Source organism: Microcaecilia unicolor, chromosome 14 (assembly GCF_901765095.1).
Source record: "Microcaecilia unicolor chromosome 14, aMicUni1.1, whole genome shotgun sequence".
Lineage (NCBI taxonomy): Eukaryota > Metazoa > Chordata > Amphibia > Gymnophiona > Siphonopidae > Microcaecilia > Microcaecilia unicolor.
Window position 1 is genome coordinate 26,742,975 of NC_044044.1, and position 15,805 is coordinate 26,758,779.

Genomic DNA, 15,805 nt, shown 5'->3' on the forward strand with positions numbered 1-15,805 from the left:
CTACGGTCATTTTGATGTTACGGCTGACGGAGCACTGAAGTTGTCCGTGTGGATTTGAAATTAAAAAAAAAAAAAAAACATAGACACACCTTAACTGCAGACCTCACCTGAGTTTTGGGACAAAGGCCCCAGGGTGCGAGAGGCTGTCCACAGTTCTGGCTTTCCTCAGGGCTCCCTCATCCTTGGGGATCCGATAAAGTTCATCAATCTTCTCCACGTGCTGAAGAAGCCGGGCCCCTCCCCGCTCTGCAATGAACCTGTGGGGGGGGGGGGGGGGGGGGGGGAGAAAAAGGAAGGTCGAATCACAGGCACCCCCGGCGACGTACCGTTACAACGTGTAGGGCAGAGACACGGGGGGAGTTTCACACTCACTTCAAGACCTGCTCGTTAAATCCACACAGTGTCACATCATTCTTGTGCTGGGAGAGCACCAGAACAATATCCCTAAAGAAGAAAAAGTGTAGTCAGTGAGATGGTAAAAAAAACAGCAGGCGTACAGAACAGGGGCGTAGCCAGACCTTGGCGGGAGGGGGGGGGTCCAGAGCCCGAAGTGGGGGGGAGGCACTGTTTAGCCCACCTCCCCCAGCCGCCGACCTCCCTCCCCGTCGCCGCTGCCGTCAGGTACCTTTGCTGGCGGGAGTCGCCAACGCCCGCCAGCCAAAGTGTCTTCTTCAGCGCCGGTCGACTCCAGCGCCTTCGCTGATGATCTCTTTCTGACTCTTTACGTCCTGCATGGGGCTACATACAGGACGTGCCCACAGGACGTAAGGAGTCAGAGATCATCAGCGAAGGCGCCAGAGTCGACCTGGTGGTGGCAGCAGCAACAGCGGGGTCAAATGTAGAGGGGGGGGCCATGGCTTAATCTAGGGGGGGTCCACGCCCCCATGTCCCCACGTAGCTACGTCCCTGGTACAGACAGGCAGAGTGTTCCTATAACCAATAAAGTTATGGATCCCAGTACCGTACGCCTGAATCGTAGAATACCTCAAAAAAAAAAAAAAAAAACAACTTAGTATGGTACCACAAAGAGAGTCACTTGGAATCAGGGGCGTAGCCAGACCTCGCGGTGGGAGGGGGCAGTTAAGGGGGTGGGACGACTTTCCTATGAGAAAAGGCTAAAGCGGCTAGGGCTCTTCAGCTGGGAGAAAAGGCGGCTGAGGGGTGATATGATAGAGGTATATAAAATAATGAGTGGTGTGGAACAGGTGGATGTGAAGCGTCTGTTCACGCTTTCCAAAAATACTAGGACTAGGGGGCATGCGATTAAACTACAGTGTAGTAAATTTAAAACAAATCGGAGAAACATTTTCTTCACCCAACGTGTAATTAAACTCTGGAATTCGTTGCCGGAGAACGTGGTGAAAGCGGTTACCTTGGCAGAGTTTAAAAAGGGGTTAGACGGTTTCCTAAAGGACAAGTCCATAAACCGCTACTAAACGGACTTGGGAACAATCCACAATTCCAGGAATAGCATGTATAGAATGTTTGTACGTTTGGGAAGCTCGCCAGGTGCCCTTGGCCTGGATTGGCCGCTGTCGTGGACAGGATGCTGGGCTCGATGGACCCTCGGTCTTTTCCCAGTCTGGCATTACTTATGTACTTATGTCCTCTACTTGGCTCACTTTTATTACATAGAGCAGTGATTTAACCTATTGTGATGTCATAGTGGCTCATTCCACCAATAAGAGCCAACCTCATTAGTGATGTCACAATGGCTTGATTGTATAAAATGTTTGTACGTTTGGATAGCTTGCCAGGTGCCCTTGACCTGGATTGGCCGCTGTCGTGGACAGGATGCTGGGCTCGATGGACCCTCGGTCTTTTCCCAGTGTGGCATTACTTATGTACTTATGTCCTCTACTTGGCTCACTTTTATTACATAGAGCAGTGATTTAACCTATTGTGATGTCATAGTGGCTCATTCCACCAATAAGAGCCAACCTCATTAGTGATGTCACAATGGCTTGATTGTATAGAATGTTTGTACGTTTGGGAAGCTCGCCAGGTGCCCTTGGCCTGGATTGGCCGCTGTCGTGGACAGGATGCTGGGCTCGATGGACCCTCGGTCTTTTCCTAGTGTAGCATTACTTATGTACTATCCTCTTTTCCCTCGACCCCATGACGCCTGATTCACTACTACTACTACTACTTGACATTTCTCATCTGACCGCAACACAATCTTGTATTTGTTATCAACCGAAATGGCAAACGCCTTTACGGTACTTTGTAAGCCACATTGAGCCTGCAAATAGGTGGGAAAATGTAGGGTATGAATGTAATAAATAAATTCTCTTTGTGGTACCATACTAAGTTGTTTGTTTTTGTGTTCCTATAGCCATGTGGTATTATGAGACAGCAAGGACTGTGCAAGAAGACTGAGTGTTCCTATGACACACCCTGTTATAAGATGTCAGCAACTGTGTATCGGTATCAAGTGTTCTCATGGCACATCCGGCTGTGAAATGGTAGGGACCGTGCAGGAGAACTGAACTTACTTGCTGCTGGGTGCCTCAGGCAGAATGTTGACGAAGAGTCCACTGGAATTTATACGTTGCCGATACAGGCACAGGGCAGAGGTGAAGGTGGTCTCAGGGGGGTAAAGACTGAGCATCAGGAATGTATCTACCTGCAACAAGCCCGAGAAAGAGGTAGAGACGGAATCAGCACGATGGAAGAATCTCAAAAGCAACACAGCACCATCCTGGGACATGGCAAACCCCGAGGTGGGGGGCAACGAGGGTCAGACAGACTGGATGTGAACAGGGAGGGGGGGGGTTCTGGGACCTTGGTAGATCTGACTGCAACCCTCCCCCCCCCCCCCACACTCATACCTGCTCCTTGTGAGACACCAGCTCCTGGAGGTACTGAGTCAGCGGATGGTATCGCACTGCCTTATCACTGTTCCACTTCACGTTGTCACGCTGAGAACAGAATGGAAACGCACCCTCAGACAATGCAGGAACTCCACAGGCCAAACGAGGGTCTGGTCTGCGAGACAGACCAAGAATGTGACTGTTGGGTTAGTCTGGATTAGGAGGTGGGCCGACACACACGTGCACTCGTGTTTCAGACGTGGCAGTAAGGGGCTGAGGGGGAAGCAAATTACCTCAATCTGCTGCAGCAGTGTCCCCACACTCCCCAGGATGGACTTGGGATCGACAGAGGCTTCCTCACAGGCACTCCTACTGTACAGAACAAGCCGGGCATGCTCCGAGGCTCCCTGCACCATCAGAGCAAGGAGCAGCGCCACCTCCAGAACCTGGGGAACAAGAAACATACGGGTATTCTACACTCATGCGCAGACTTCACAGTTTCTCAAGTACCAGAAATACAGCACTACACATACCGTGATGGGGGTGTTCTGCCCGGAAGTGCCCTCTCCCAGGGCTCCAGGACAGCACAGGTCCTTCGCCTTCTTGCATGGGTCTTTCATTATGGCATCCACACAGCAGAAAATCAAAGTCCTCCCTGGAAGAGGTGGTATGTTGTGCTGGGCAGAAATGTGAATGGCCGCCTCCAGGGCCTGACGGTAACGGTGCATCAACACGTCAGGAACGCACGGACTCCTGTCAGGAGACAAAGGATGGTCACAGAGAGATGGGAAACAGGCAACTATTGGGGCATCTATGAAGGTGGGAGATCGGGGATAGGAGGAAAAAAAACTGTGCCCATCTTCAGGCACAGGCAGCTCCTTGTGACTCTGGGCAAGTCACTTAACCCTCCATTGCCCCAGGTACAAATAAGTACCTGTATATAATATGTAAGCCGCATTGAGCCTGCCATGAGTGGGAAAGCGCGGGGTACAAATGTAACAAAATAAAATAAAAGACATCTAGCACATGGGCATTTAGAGACCGCACACATGTATTCATATGAGAGCGCCCCGTCAAGGGCAAGAGGACGTAGTAGACTTCGACCGAATATCATGTTGGCTATGTAGACATCCCTAGAATGCAACAGTATGGGCAACTGGGCTGGGGAGAGGATATTGGGTACAACAGACAAAAGAGGAAACGTGTGTTTGTTCATGAGGTCAAATGGGAACGCAACTCTACTGGAGCCCAAGGCTGGCCCAACATCGCATCAGTTGGAAATGCTGAATAACCTGTGTGGTGCAATGGTAGAACAGGCCCATTTGGAAGAGCGTTAAGAGGACTATAGTAACGCAAGGCTTGGGAAGCTGGGTAAAAGATGTTGGGGGGGGGGGGTATTAGTTGGTGCTGGTCGATATACCCCAAAGAAGATTTTTTGGGTGCCGCCATCTTGGCGCTGCTGTTAGGCCACAGGACTTTTGGCCGCCCAAAAGGCAGCATCTAAAAATCCTCCTCGTACTGACCTCCCGTGCTCATCAGGGGAGGCTGTTCGCTGCTGTGGGCTGGGAGGTCTTTGGGGCAGAAGGGAGATGCGGGCTGCCCTAGGCGGTGCCTGTGAGGGGAAGATGGAGCAGACTTCCTGAAGAACCATGCTCCATCACAGGCAATGCCTGGGGCAGCCCACATTTCCTTTCTGCTCCAAGGGTCCCTGGTCGCAACGGTGAGCAGCCAAAGGGCCCCCCCCCCACTCTCTGCCAACCCATACTGGGAGAAATAGAGACAGGACTTTCAGATGCTGTCATTTGGGCACCCAAAATTAAATGGCAGCTCCAAAACGACAGTGTCCAAAGCTTAAACTCAGGAAAATACAGTCTCTGAAGTCGATACCTTATACAGCACCTAAATTTATCACTAATGCAACTATATTGTACACAATTGAAATAAGTAAATTAAAAAAAAAATAAAAATTAGTTATTAAAAAAAAACGATGATGAAAAAAGCAGCTCTCAATACAAGGCCCAAAAAACCTTCACTTCACCAGCTGCCTCTCAAAATTAACCTCATTTCAGCCTCCCTCCCTCACCCTCTCACCTAAATCTTAACCTCTCTCCCAACAGCCTCAAAGACCTCCCAGCCTCCATTTCTCACTCTCCTACCCTCGGGCCTCCCTCACCTCAACTTCTTCTTAGTCTTCTGAACCAAGCGGTACACAGCCGGAATGGACATGGCTGCTCTCCGCCACCTGGAGTCCCGCCGTTGGCTATTTCTCAGCACTCGGTAAACACCATCGCTGTTCAGAAAGTTCTTTTGAAATATCTTCTCCAAGATTTGCACATTAGTGGGCATGGCGTTGTCTGGGATACATTTAAAAAAAAAAAGGGGGGAAATTAGGTGCCTGAGGAGAGAAATGTTCAGTGGATACAGTGCTTCAGCCACAGAAGGACAAGAAAGGAGGGGAAGAACAGGAAAGGAGCAACAGAGAGAAAAGGAGCAGATCAGGAGGGGAAAGGAAAGTGTGTTTGGGGGAGGGGGAAGGAATTAAACTAGACAGAAGCCCCACTGTTCACCCCAGTGTCTTACGAGGTCTCTTGGACGCTGCTTCCAGATCAAGAATCACTTTATAGGCAGAGAGGAAGCGGAAAGGAAACTGTCTGCTTCGTATGACCGACTCCTACAGGATGAGAGAAGGCGGGGAGGAGTGTAATTAAACTTAAATTCGTTGTCAGAGAATGTGGTAAAGGCAGTTAGCTTAGCCGGGTTTAAAAAAGGTTTGGATGTCTGGATGTCTTCCTAAAGGAAAAGTCCATAGACCATTATTAAAATGGACTTGGGCAGTAGCGTAGCCAGAGTTCAATTTTTAGATGGGCCTGGAGGTGGACTGGGTGGGCACGGGCATCGCATTTCCTCTCCACCCGCTGCCCTCCTTCCCCACCCACTGAACTGTTTCAAACCCAGGGCATTTGGCAGTGTTCTTCCGGATGCTGACAGCCCCCTGCACATGGTCAGTTCTGGTCATTTTTACTGCCCTGAAGCGCCGTTCTCCCTCCAACACCAGCGATTCCCATAGTCAGCCTTCTGCCAGCGTGCGTCATGGGGCCTCTCCTCAGACGCGCGTCCCACCTTTGCAGAAAACAGGAAGTTGCAGAGTAGGCGGGATGCGCCTGAGAAGAGGCCCCGACGACGCACGCTGGCAGAAGGCTGGCTATGGGAATCACCAGTGCTGGAGGGAGATTTGGGCATCTCCCTTGGGAATATCCACAAACCACCTCATAACTCTACGTTCCTACCTTGTCCGATAATCTTGCTATAACCTTATCGTGGTGCTGTTGGCTGATGCCAGCTCTGATCATATTCCGGAGGTTTCTCAGCATTGCCATGAACGGAAGTTTACGGTGATCTGCAGAAAGAACAGTCCCAGTCAGAAGTGTTTGTCATGTGACCGTCTCACGTGTGTTTGTGCGTCTCGTACCTATCAGCTCCTGCCAGACTGCCGGAACATTCCCTCGCAGGCTGAGCTCTCTCTCCCAGGTCTCGGGCTGTTTCAACTTCATTCTTTTCCCAGAAAGACGAGAGTCCCATGGGCCCGGCAGGCCGCTGCGAGAGAAGGAGGCGAGGTCCGAGGGATACCTGGCAGAGGTGACACACATACAGGGTAGTTCAAAAGTTTGGAACTGGAGTATCTGTCGAGTACAGTGGTACAAGTCCACAAGATCTCTTAAGTCTTTGCAGCATCAGCTCGTAGATTAATTTGATAAAAACTTTGAAAAGAGCTTTTGGAAGATCTGCAGTGTACTGAAGATGATTTAATCATCTAGAAACAAGGCAAAACTTGGATATTTTCCAGAGATTTTAGATAGATGATAGGAAGAGCGGCCAATAGATTTTACTTATATTTCAGTTTTGTTATTTTTGGTTTTGCTGGAGGTGATTTATCCAATTGATTTTATTTTTTTTTTTGTCTTAATTGGGAGGAGTAGCCTAATGGTTAGTGCAGTGGACTTTGATCCTGGGGAACTGGGTTCGATTCCCACTGCAGCTCCTTGTGACTCTGGGCAAGTCACTTAACCCTCCATTGCCCCTGGTACAAAATAAGTACCTGAATATATGTAAAACGCTTTGAATGTAGTTGCAAAAACCTCAGAAAGGCAGTATATCAAGTCCCATTTCCCTTTCCCCCTTTCCCTTATGACATCACAATATCAGAAATGAGCCAAGTATCAGGCAATCAAGCCATTGTGACATCACTGATGAGGTTGGCTCAGGCATTGGTGGAATGAGGCATTATGACATCACAGTATTAGCTCCAGTGGAGGAGTAGCCTAGTGGTTAGTGCAGTGGACTTTGATCCTGGGGAACTGAGTTTGATTCCCACTGCAGCTCCTTGTGACTCTGGGCAAGTCACTTAACCCTCCATTGCCCCAGGTACAAATAAGTACCTGTCTATACTATATAAACCACTTTGAATGTAGTTGCAAAAAAATCCACAGAACGGCAGTATAAGGAATGGATCCACAGAAGCTTAGCGGAGATTGGGTGGCAACACTGGTAATTGGAAAGCGAAGCTAGTGCTGGGCAGACTTCTACGGTCTGTGTCCTGAAAATGGCAAGGACAAATGAAGGTCAGTTATAAATATGAAATAGCTCATATAATGTTGGGCAGACTGGATGGTCCGTTCAGGTCTTTATCTGCTGTCATCTACTATGTTACTATATTCTGTAAATCACTTGGAACAGGTACAAATCGTTGAGGTTAAAATTTAGCCCTTAAGCGGTCAACATTTCTTTTCTTTTTTGTTTTTTTAACTCTGGCCGCTGCTGGCCAACTACTGAATATCCAGGTTTAGCAACTGCTACCATCAAGGTCGCCAGTCTCACCGATACTCAGAGCAATACTCATAAGTACATAAGTAGTGCCATACTGGGAAAGACCAAAGGTCCATCTAGCCCAGCATCCTGTTTCCAACAGTGGCCATCTGTGCTCTGCCCCTGGACCTCCCTGAAACTTTATGATTTTTTTATGCTTATCAATGTGAATATGTAATTTATATATTCTATCTTGTCACATCAGTCTGTCATGGTGTTATTGTGCTATCAGCCGAGCTTTGTTTTATCGATTATTTGTATTTATTTATATATCGATCTAACTTATTGCTAATGATTTATTTGTGTGTTTTACTTGTTTTCCTGTAGCCCCTGACACAGCCCTACTAGGTGAAGCACGGCCTGTGTCGGGCTTTTTACTCTAGATATTATTTTATTAATAAAGTTCATTTCGTTTTTCCACTGATCTGCTTTGTTGTTTTCCATCTTGGAGTTTGCGGATCGGCTGCCTTGCTGTTTCCTTGGACCCTCCCTGAAACTATCCAGCTATGTGCTGCTGAAATATCATAGAAGGACCCAGTCAATATCAGCCAAGTATAAATAAATAAATCTATAATGTAATTAAACTCTGGAATTCGTTGCCAGAGAATGTGGTAAAGGCGGTTAGCTTAGCGGGGTTTAAGAAAAGGTTTGGATGGCTTCCTAAAGGAAATGTCCATAGACCATTATTAAAATGGACTTGGGGAAAATCCACTGCTTATTTCTAGGATAAGCAGCATAAAATGTATTACTACTACTACTACTTAACATTTCTAGAGCGCTACTAGGGTTACGCAGCGCTGTACAGTTTAATTGTACCTTTTTGGGGATCTTGCCAGGTACTTGTGACCTGGATTGGCCACTGTTGGAAACAGGATGCTGGGCTTGATGGACCTTTGGTCTGTCCCAGTATGGCAATACTTATGGAAAGAAATGAACGCGGACACAGGCAATGGGAGAAACGGGGAAAGCAGCAACGTCACAGGTACCTGCACCCCAGCAAGGCCATAACATGATTCACTGGCTTCGTGATGTGCAGCCTCTGGATCAACTTCTTCATGTTGAAAAGCTCCTGCTTCGGCCCACTCTTCTGCTCCTGCTGGGTGGTCGAGGACCTGGGTTGCTCATTCAACTATGAGAGATACGAGACAGTGAGATTGCTGAAGACACCCTGGACTTGTCCAAGAGAAAAAAAAGAGACCTCCCTCTCTCGGTCCCCGCCAGGCTTCCTCACGTGCGGGCATAGAGCGGCTGAGGCTCTCGCCTAAGGCTCGCTCCGGTTCCAAGAGGCATGGGATGGATGGGGTGTACTCACCTTCTGGTCCTGTAAGGACCGGAAGAATCGAGATTTCAGCATCTGATTGCGCAGCTGCAACTACAAAAAAAAAAAAAAAATTTTAAAGAAAGAACACGGGGAGGGAATGGGAGATTAGAGCCACAGCATTATCCGTGAAGACAGTACAAAGGAATTCTGTTCAGAAGGAATGGATCCACAGAAGCTTAGCGGAGATTGGGAGGCGGAGCTAGTGCTGGGCAGACTTCTAGGGTCTGTGCCCTGAAAATGGCAGATATCAAAGTCAGGAGTACACATAAACCAGCACATATAGTAACATAGTAGATGACGGCAGAAAAAGACCTGCACGGTCCATCCAGTCTGCCCAACAAGACAACATATGTGTAAACCTTACCTTGATTTGTACCTGTCTTTTTCAGGGCACAGACCGTATAAGTCTGCCCAGCAGGATTCCCCACCTCCCAATCACCAGTCCCGTCTCCCATCACCGGCTCTGGCACAGACCGTATAAGTCTGTCCTCCACTATCCACACCTCCCAACCACCAACCCCTCTTCCCCCCACCTGCTCCGCCACCCAATTTTAGCTAAGGTTCCGAGGATCCATTCCTTCTGCATTCCTTTATGCATATCCCACGCATGTTTGAATTCCGTTACCGTTTTCATCTCCACCACCTCCCGCGGGAGGGCATTCCAAGCATCCACCACCCTCTCCGTGAAAAAATACTTCCTGACATCTTTCCTGAGTCTGCCCCCCTTCAATCTCATTTCATGTCCTCTCGTTTTACCGCCTTCCCATCTCCGGAAAAGATTCGTTTGCGGATTAATACCTTTCAAATATTTGAACGTCTGTATCATATATCACCCCTGTTCCTCCTTTCCTCCAGGGTATACATGTTCAGGTCAGCAAGTCTCTCTTCATACGTCTTGGAACGCAAATCCCATACCATGAGTTTATCTTGTTCGGCACACTGGATGGACCGTACAGGTCTTTCTCTGCCGTCATCTACTATGTTACTATGACACAGCACCAGGTACCCAGGGAGTCAAACAGTACAAAGAATAGACAGAGATCGCAATTCAGAGAGGATAAACAGAGAGATAGTGGGATACAACATTACACACAGACAAGGCCTGGACAGGCAGACAAAGGCGTTTGACACACAGAGGGCTAGAATTTTAAGTGCTTATCACATTAACACATATATTTTTTACCGCAGTCCTGCACGAGTAACTAACCCAGAAGCTGTGTACATACATAAGAACACGATCATCCCTCCCTTACCTGCTCCGGAGCGAGACGTTTCCTGTTCGTGTGTTTGCAACGCTGCTTCCGGGTGTTGTACTTCGCCAGTTGATACTCATCGAATTGGCGGAACTTGTCCTCCATGGCCCTGCGGAGACAGGATGGGAGGGCAAAGGCCTTTGCTCCCGGCCCGGCCAGGCTCTGAGGAGGAAAAGAGATGAAAATGTGTAGGGATGGGATATGCCATCGATGTCTGTTGTCGATACACGTTGTTCTCGTCATGTTGTTTCCTCCTCATTTTCATTTGCCAATAACAATGCGCACTCTTCGCACAGAGGGGCACGTTCTTAACGACATTGCCCCTGAAATGAAAACGAAGACAAGCCAAACCAAACGACGATGTCCATGATACAAGAAACAGAGCCAAATGAAATGTTTTGGGCTGTTAATCCCTAGCATAACACAGTGGCGTAGCTAGGTGGGGCCACGGGGGCATGGGCCCCCCAAATTTGCTCTGGGCCCCTGGTTGGCTGGCGGGGGTCTCCAACTTCATCCAGCACTGGTCTGAGGCGGCGCCATCGCATTGTCTGCCCTCTCTTCCCCTCACGTCCGGCATGCTCAGTTTCACTAAAAGGAGAGTGCCGGACACCAGCGCTGGACGAAGTCTTCATCTGGAAGGGGTTGGGGACCCCCAAATGTGCCCCCCCCCCCCCTCCTTGGCCTCTGGTTCCCTCCTATCCTGAGATCTGGCTATGCCCCTGGCGTAACATAGCCGTCCCTCCATAAATCATGACAAATTCGATCCGTACCTGGTAGAACTTTGGAATTTGCAACCAGTCGGAGGGGAGCTGCACAGCTGCACAGAAGTACCGGCGAAAGTGTGGACGGGAGGCCAGGATCCACGCTGCCAGTGCCAGCAGGAAGTTAGCAGTGCTACGGATGTTCAGCTCCTGCCGCGTATATAGCGCTACCTGAAACAACATGGTAGAAGTGTATAAAATAATGAGTGGAATGGATCGGGTGGATGTGAAGCGACTGTTCACGCTATCCAAAAATACTAGGACTAGAGGGCATGAGTTGAAGCTACAGTGTGGTAAATTTAAAACGAATCGGAGAAAATTTTTCTTCACCCAACGTGTAATTAGACTCTGGAATTCGTTGCCGGAGAACGTGGTACAGGCGGTTAGCTTGACGGAGTTTAAAAAGGGGTTAGATAGATTCCTAAAGGACAAGTCCATAGACCGCTATTAAATGGACTTGGAAAAATTCCGCATTTTTAGGTATAACTTGTCTGGAATGTTTTTACGTTTGGGGAGCGTGCCAGGTGCCCTTGACCTGGATTGGCCACTGTCGGTGACAGGATGCTGGGCTAGATGGACCTTTGGTCTTTCCCAGTATGGCACTACTTATGTACTTATGTACCTCCTGTGAATGAGGCCACAATGACCCCCTTCCTTCACCCCCTTGTGTTCTTTGAACATGAGAGGAGAAGACTGGACACCCTATTATCGGCATAAGAAAGCATCCCATAAGGGCATACCACAATCAAGCAAACCGATTCCCTCCCTCGCTCTCTAGCTCAATCAACAGTGCTCACCCTGATCATTCCCTATCCTCCTACCTGAAAAGTGCAAATAAGGAAACCTTTTATCCCTACAAGACTCACTCCCTCTGAAATCTAACATCCCCCCCCCCCAATAGCCTTCTTTGAGCATTATACAGAAGACAAGCCATAGAGATCTCCCCTTCCTCAATATCACCGCGTCACCTCTCACCTTTAAGAGGAACTCAGGGTCGGCCTCTGTCACTTCCTCTGCCAATCTCTGCAACGCCTGCCTTGTGGAGTCGTCCGAGTCTCCAAATTTTGGGCTCTCCACCAGTGAACAGCCTACGGCATTAATTAGGGCTAGCTGAGGACCCCAATTACCCCCACAAAAAATATATATATATATTAAAAACATACCAGAAATACAGAAGTATTTTACCTGGTCATAAGAGCAGGTCTCTGTAATACAATAAACCCCCTTTAACCTCCATGGAACTGGAGCCTCCCACAACCCCTTAACCTATGATATTTTGCTTATCCCCCACCCCAGGTGTTCTTGACCCCTTTACCTTCTTCTCATTGATCTGTTCCTCTAGGTCAGGAAGACATTGGCAAAACTCAGTGCCCCTGGCAGCTCTCGAGGGCCCCAGATCCGTCTCTGCTAAATGCAAGTCATAGTCAGGTATAGTCGCAGAAATGTTCCACAGGTCCTCGAACTCCTGGGGAGCGAAGCATATGAGATCTAGCGGGGATCTGGTGGGGTGGGTATCTACCCAAGGTGCACTTCATATTCCTAATGGCAGCCACCTGTCTCCTCGTGTTTGTGCACCTTCCTCCCCTCCAAGATGTGTCTAGCTGTCTCTCAGCCTCTTCCCCATCTCTCCCCGTCTTTCCTTCCCATCTTGTATCCCCTCCCCCCTCTCTTCAGTTTTCCTTCTCACCTTGCATACCTTATCATCGTCATCTGTCCCCAGTGAGATAACAGCGCAGGCATCAGATACCTTTCCGGAGGTCAAAGGTGAAGGATCAGGGATCATGCTGGCAGTCAGAGACATTGGACCCCCTAGGACCTGTGTCTTGCTCATGTCTAGTGAAGAAGACCCTGCCACCAGGAGCCTGTTCCTGGTGTCTGCAGCTCCCGACAGCCCCTTGGCCAGCATCAGAGAACATCCGGATGGCCTCGACAGGCCCCGGGCACCCAGGTGCTCCGTCATCGGGTCCCGGAGGCTCCAGAGAAGCCCCCGAGATGGTGAAGCTAAGCTAGGGCTCTCGCCGTGCAAGCTGACCCCCTGGCGCGACCCCAGCAAGCTGTGTGCCACCAAGATCCGGTTCTCTGTGGTAAGGATAGAAGGTGGCTGGGGCGTGACCCCGATCACCAGGGCTGGAGCAGTCCCTTCCATAGTCGGAGACTGCGTGTCTACAGGCCTCAGGAGAAGTCCTGGGATTACACCTGATAGCAGGGAGAAAAGACAACCAGGAGAGCATGTATTTATTATTTTTTTTATTTATTTACAAGCACTTAAAGCTGAAGACAGAGCCAAGAGGTTTAGAACAAAGTTATAGAAATCTAACCAGGGAACAGAAAATTATGGGAAATAGTGATAAGGGAGGAGGGGGGGAACGCTCGGGAAGGCAAGGTGCGACATCCAGAAAGGAATGATCTGGGAGTACGGTATAAATACAATTCCCAGTAAGCCAGTTAAAAAAAAACACATCTGTTCCTACGAAGCAAACACGACTATGGTTAAGTGACTAAGGATCATTGTGGGGGGGGGAGGGGGGGAGAGAACAGGAGATCACAGGAGTACAGCTCTTCGCCTTACCCCTCCCTCGAACTCAGCTCCCCTCCCTGTGTCTCTGTTCCAGTGACTCTCTGCCTAAGGAGGACAATCCTGGATGGCATCAGAGCTTCCCCTTCCCCAGTCAAGAAAAGAGACATGCCCTTACCTGCTCTTCCACCCCCCCAGCAAGGTCCAGTAGCTCTGTCCTTTCTGTCTATCCAGTAAGGTGGGTGTCAGGGAGTACAGAGCCAGGAAGAGGTTTTAGGGGGGGGGGGGACAGGGAAAGAGGGCAAGGAAAGTCAGGGATGTTGGGACATACAAAGGAGGCAGGGAGGGAGTGTTTGGGGCCAAGGACAGGCAGCGAAAGGACTTGAATCCAGGCTGAAGCCGGGCGAGGCAGGAAGCGATGGCAACTTTTCTGCTGGAGCCTTTAATCTCTCTGTACACAGTACAAAAAGGGCAGAGCCTAGAAAAATGAAAGCTGAACCCTCCTGGCAACTGTCAGCCTCAGAATCCTGCCTCACCTCTCCCTGCATGCTGGGTGGGGCACTGCACTTTTTTGTCCCTGTGCATGCCGGATGTGATGCTCTCTCTCTCGTCCCTTGCATGCTGGCACTTGTAGTTCCTCCTGTGCATGCTGGGAGTGGTAGTCATTTCCCCTCTTTGCATGCTGGGAGTGGTAGTCATAGTAAACATAGTAAACGATGGCAGATAAAAAGGCCTGAATGGTCCATCCAGTCCGCCCAACAGTCACATTCATTATCAATTCATGATTAAACCAACAATGAAAGTGATATTATACGTTTGATCATGGTCTTTCTTTGGTGTTTCTGAGACATAGACCATAGAAGTCTGCCTGACCTGGCACTGGCCTTAGTTCTTCACAGCCAGGGTCGACACATCCGCCACCCACATGGGAATTTTTTTTAATATCATCCATTTTCATCCCGCACCTTTTTTGAATTCTGTCTCTACCACCTCTCTGGGGAAGGCAATCCAGGCATCAACCAACCTCTCCGTGACAAAATAATTTCCTGGCGTTAACTCGTAAATCACCCCACAACCTCAATTCATGTCCTCTAGTTTTACTGTTTCCCCTTCTCTGAAAAAGATTTGTTTCTAAACATCTGTATCATATTTCCCCTGTCTCTTCTTTTCTCAAGGCTATGTTCATTATTCACGTCTTCCAATCTCTTCTTATACTTCTTTTAGCGCAAACCCCATATCATTTTTGCTGCTTTCCTCTGGACAACATCAAGTCTTTTTACACCCTTAGCAAGATACAGCCTCCAAAGCAGAACATAATACTCCAGGTAGAGCCTCACGTATTTATTTATATCATTTATACCCCACAATTTCCCACCACTGGCAGGCTCAATGTGGCTTACAACATGTAGTTAACAAACAGGAAAATACAATAAATTGAAAGTGATATGGGTGGCGGGAAGGTACAGGGTTAAGAGAAAGTAGTTAAGTCTACAAGGTCTTTATATGAGTTGGAGTCCAAGAATCACAGAGGCAGGGCAGGGTCTTTAGGGTAAGCTTGCGCAAATAAGTAGGTCTTGAGAGACTTCCTGGAAGTCAAATGATCTTGAACCATTTTTACAGATTTACGAGTGCCGATATAGGAAAAGGTGGAAGCGTATGTGGTTTTATACTTTGAGTCCAGAACACGCAGGGTAATGGAGGTTTAAGTATGAACGAGAAGATCTAAGTGAATTCCTTCCTATGACTTCTTCTGCTGGTTAAGCCTGTCTCTATGCAAGCTAGCATCCTCTTTGTGCATGCTGGGAGTGGTAGTCTTTCCCCCCTCCCCTATGAATGCTCGGACTTGTAGTTCCTCCTTTCTGTGCATGCTGGGAGTGGTAGTCTTTCCCCACCCCCTATGAATGCTCGGACTTGTAGTTCCTCCTTTCTGTGCATGCTGGAGTGGTAGTCTTTCCCCACCCCCTATGAATGCTCGGACTTGTAGTTCCTCCTTTCTGTGCATGCTGGGAGTGGTAGTCTTTCCCCACCCCCTATGAATGCTCGGACTTGTAGTTCCTCCTTTCTGTGCATGCTGGGAGTGGTAGTCTTTCCCCACCCCCTATGAATGCTCGGACTTGTAGTTCCTCCTTTCTGTGCATGCTGGGAGCGGTAGTCTTTCCCCACCCCCTATGAATGCTCGGACTTGTAGTTCCTCCTTTCTGTGCATGCTGGGAGCGGTAGTCTTCCCCCCCCCTATGAATGCTCGGACTTGTAGTTCCTCCTTTCTGTGCATGCTGGGA

The 15,805-nt window shown here is 48.9% G+C and overlaps 1 protein-coding gene across 3 annotated transcripts in view; it reads right to left on the reverse strand.

Annotated features, from left to right (window-relative positions):
• The window catches only part of TEP1 (telomerase associated protein 1), a 57,937-nt gene extending 43,811 nt beyond the window's left edge, over positions 1–14,126 (reverse strand). Inside the window, exons 1-18 of one of the 3 annotated variants that reach the window (XM_030188018.1) lie at positions 14,063–14,126; positions 12,708–13,207; positions 12,327–12,476; positions 11,987–12,121; positions 11,021–11,182; positions 10,251–10,412; positions 8,989–9,048; positions 8,663–8,805; positions 6,283–6,440; positions 6,101–6,210; positions 5,394–5,484; positions 4,987–5,167; positions 3,347–3,566; positions 3,107–3,259; positions 2,832–2,921; positions 2,496–2,626; positions 373–444; positions 108–257 (exon numbers count right to left, since the gene is read on the reverse strand). In XM_030188018.1, the coding sequence (XP_030043878.1) occupies positions 108–257; positions 373–444; positions 2,496–2,626; positions 2,832–2,921; positions 3,107–3,259; positions 3,347–3,566; positions 4,987–5,167; positions 5,394–5,484; positions 6,101–6,210; positions 6,283–6,440; positions 8,663–8,805; positions 8,989–9,048; positions 10,251–10,412; positions 11,021–11,182; positions 11,987–12,121; positions 12,327–12,476; positions 12,708–13,207; positions 14,063–14,111 (2,717 nt within the window). In that variant the 5' untranslated portion in view covers positions 14,112–14,126. Of the gene's footprint in view, positions 1–107; positions 258–372; positions 445–2,495; positions 2,627–2,831; positions 2,922–3,106; positions 3,260–3,346; positions 3,567–4,986; positions 5,168–5,393; positions 5,485–6,100; positions 6,211–6,282; positions 6,441–8,662; positions 8,806–8,988; positions 9,049–10,250; positions 10,413–11,020; positions 11,183–11,986; positions 12,122–12,326; positions 12,477–12,698; positions 13,208–13,704 lie in introns of all 3 variants that reach the window. The other 2 variants (XM_030188017.1, XM_030188019.1) reach the window with 2 other exon arrangements.
• Positions 14,127–15,805: the final 1,679 nt, after the last annotated feature.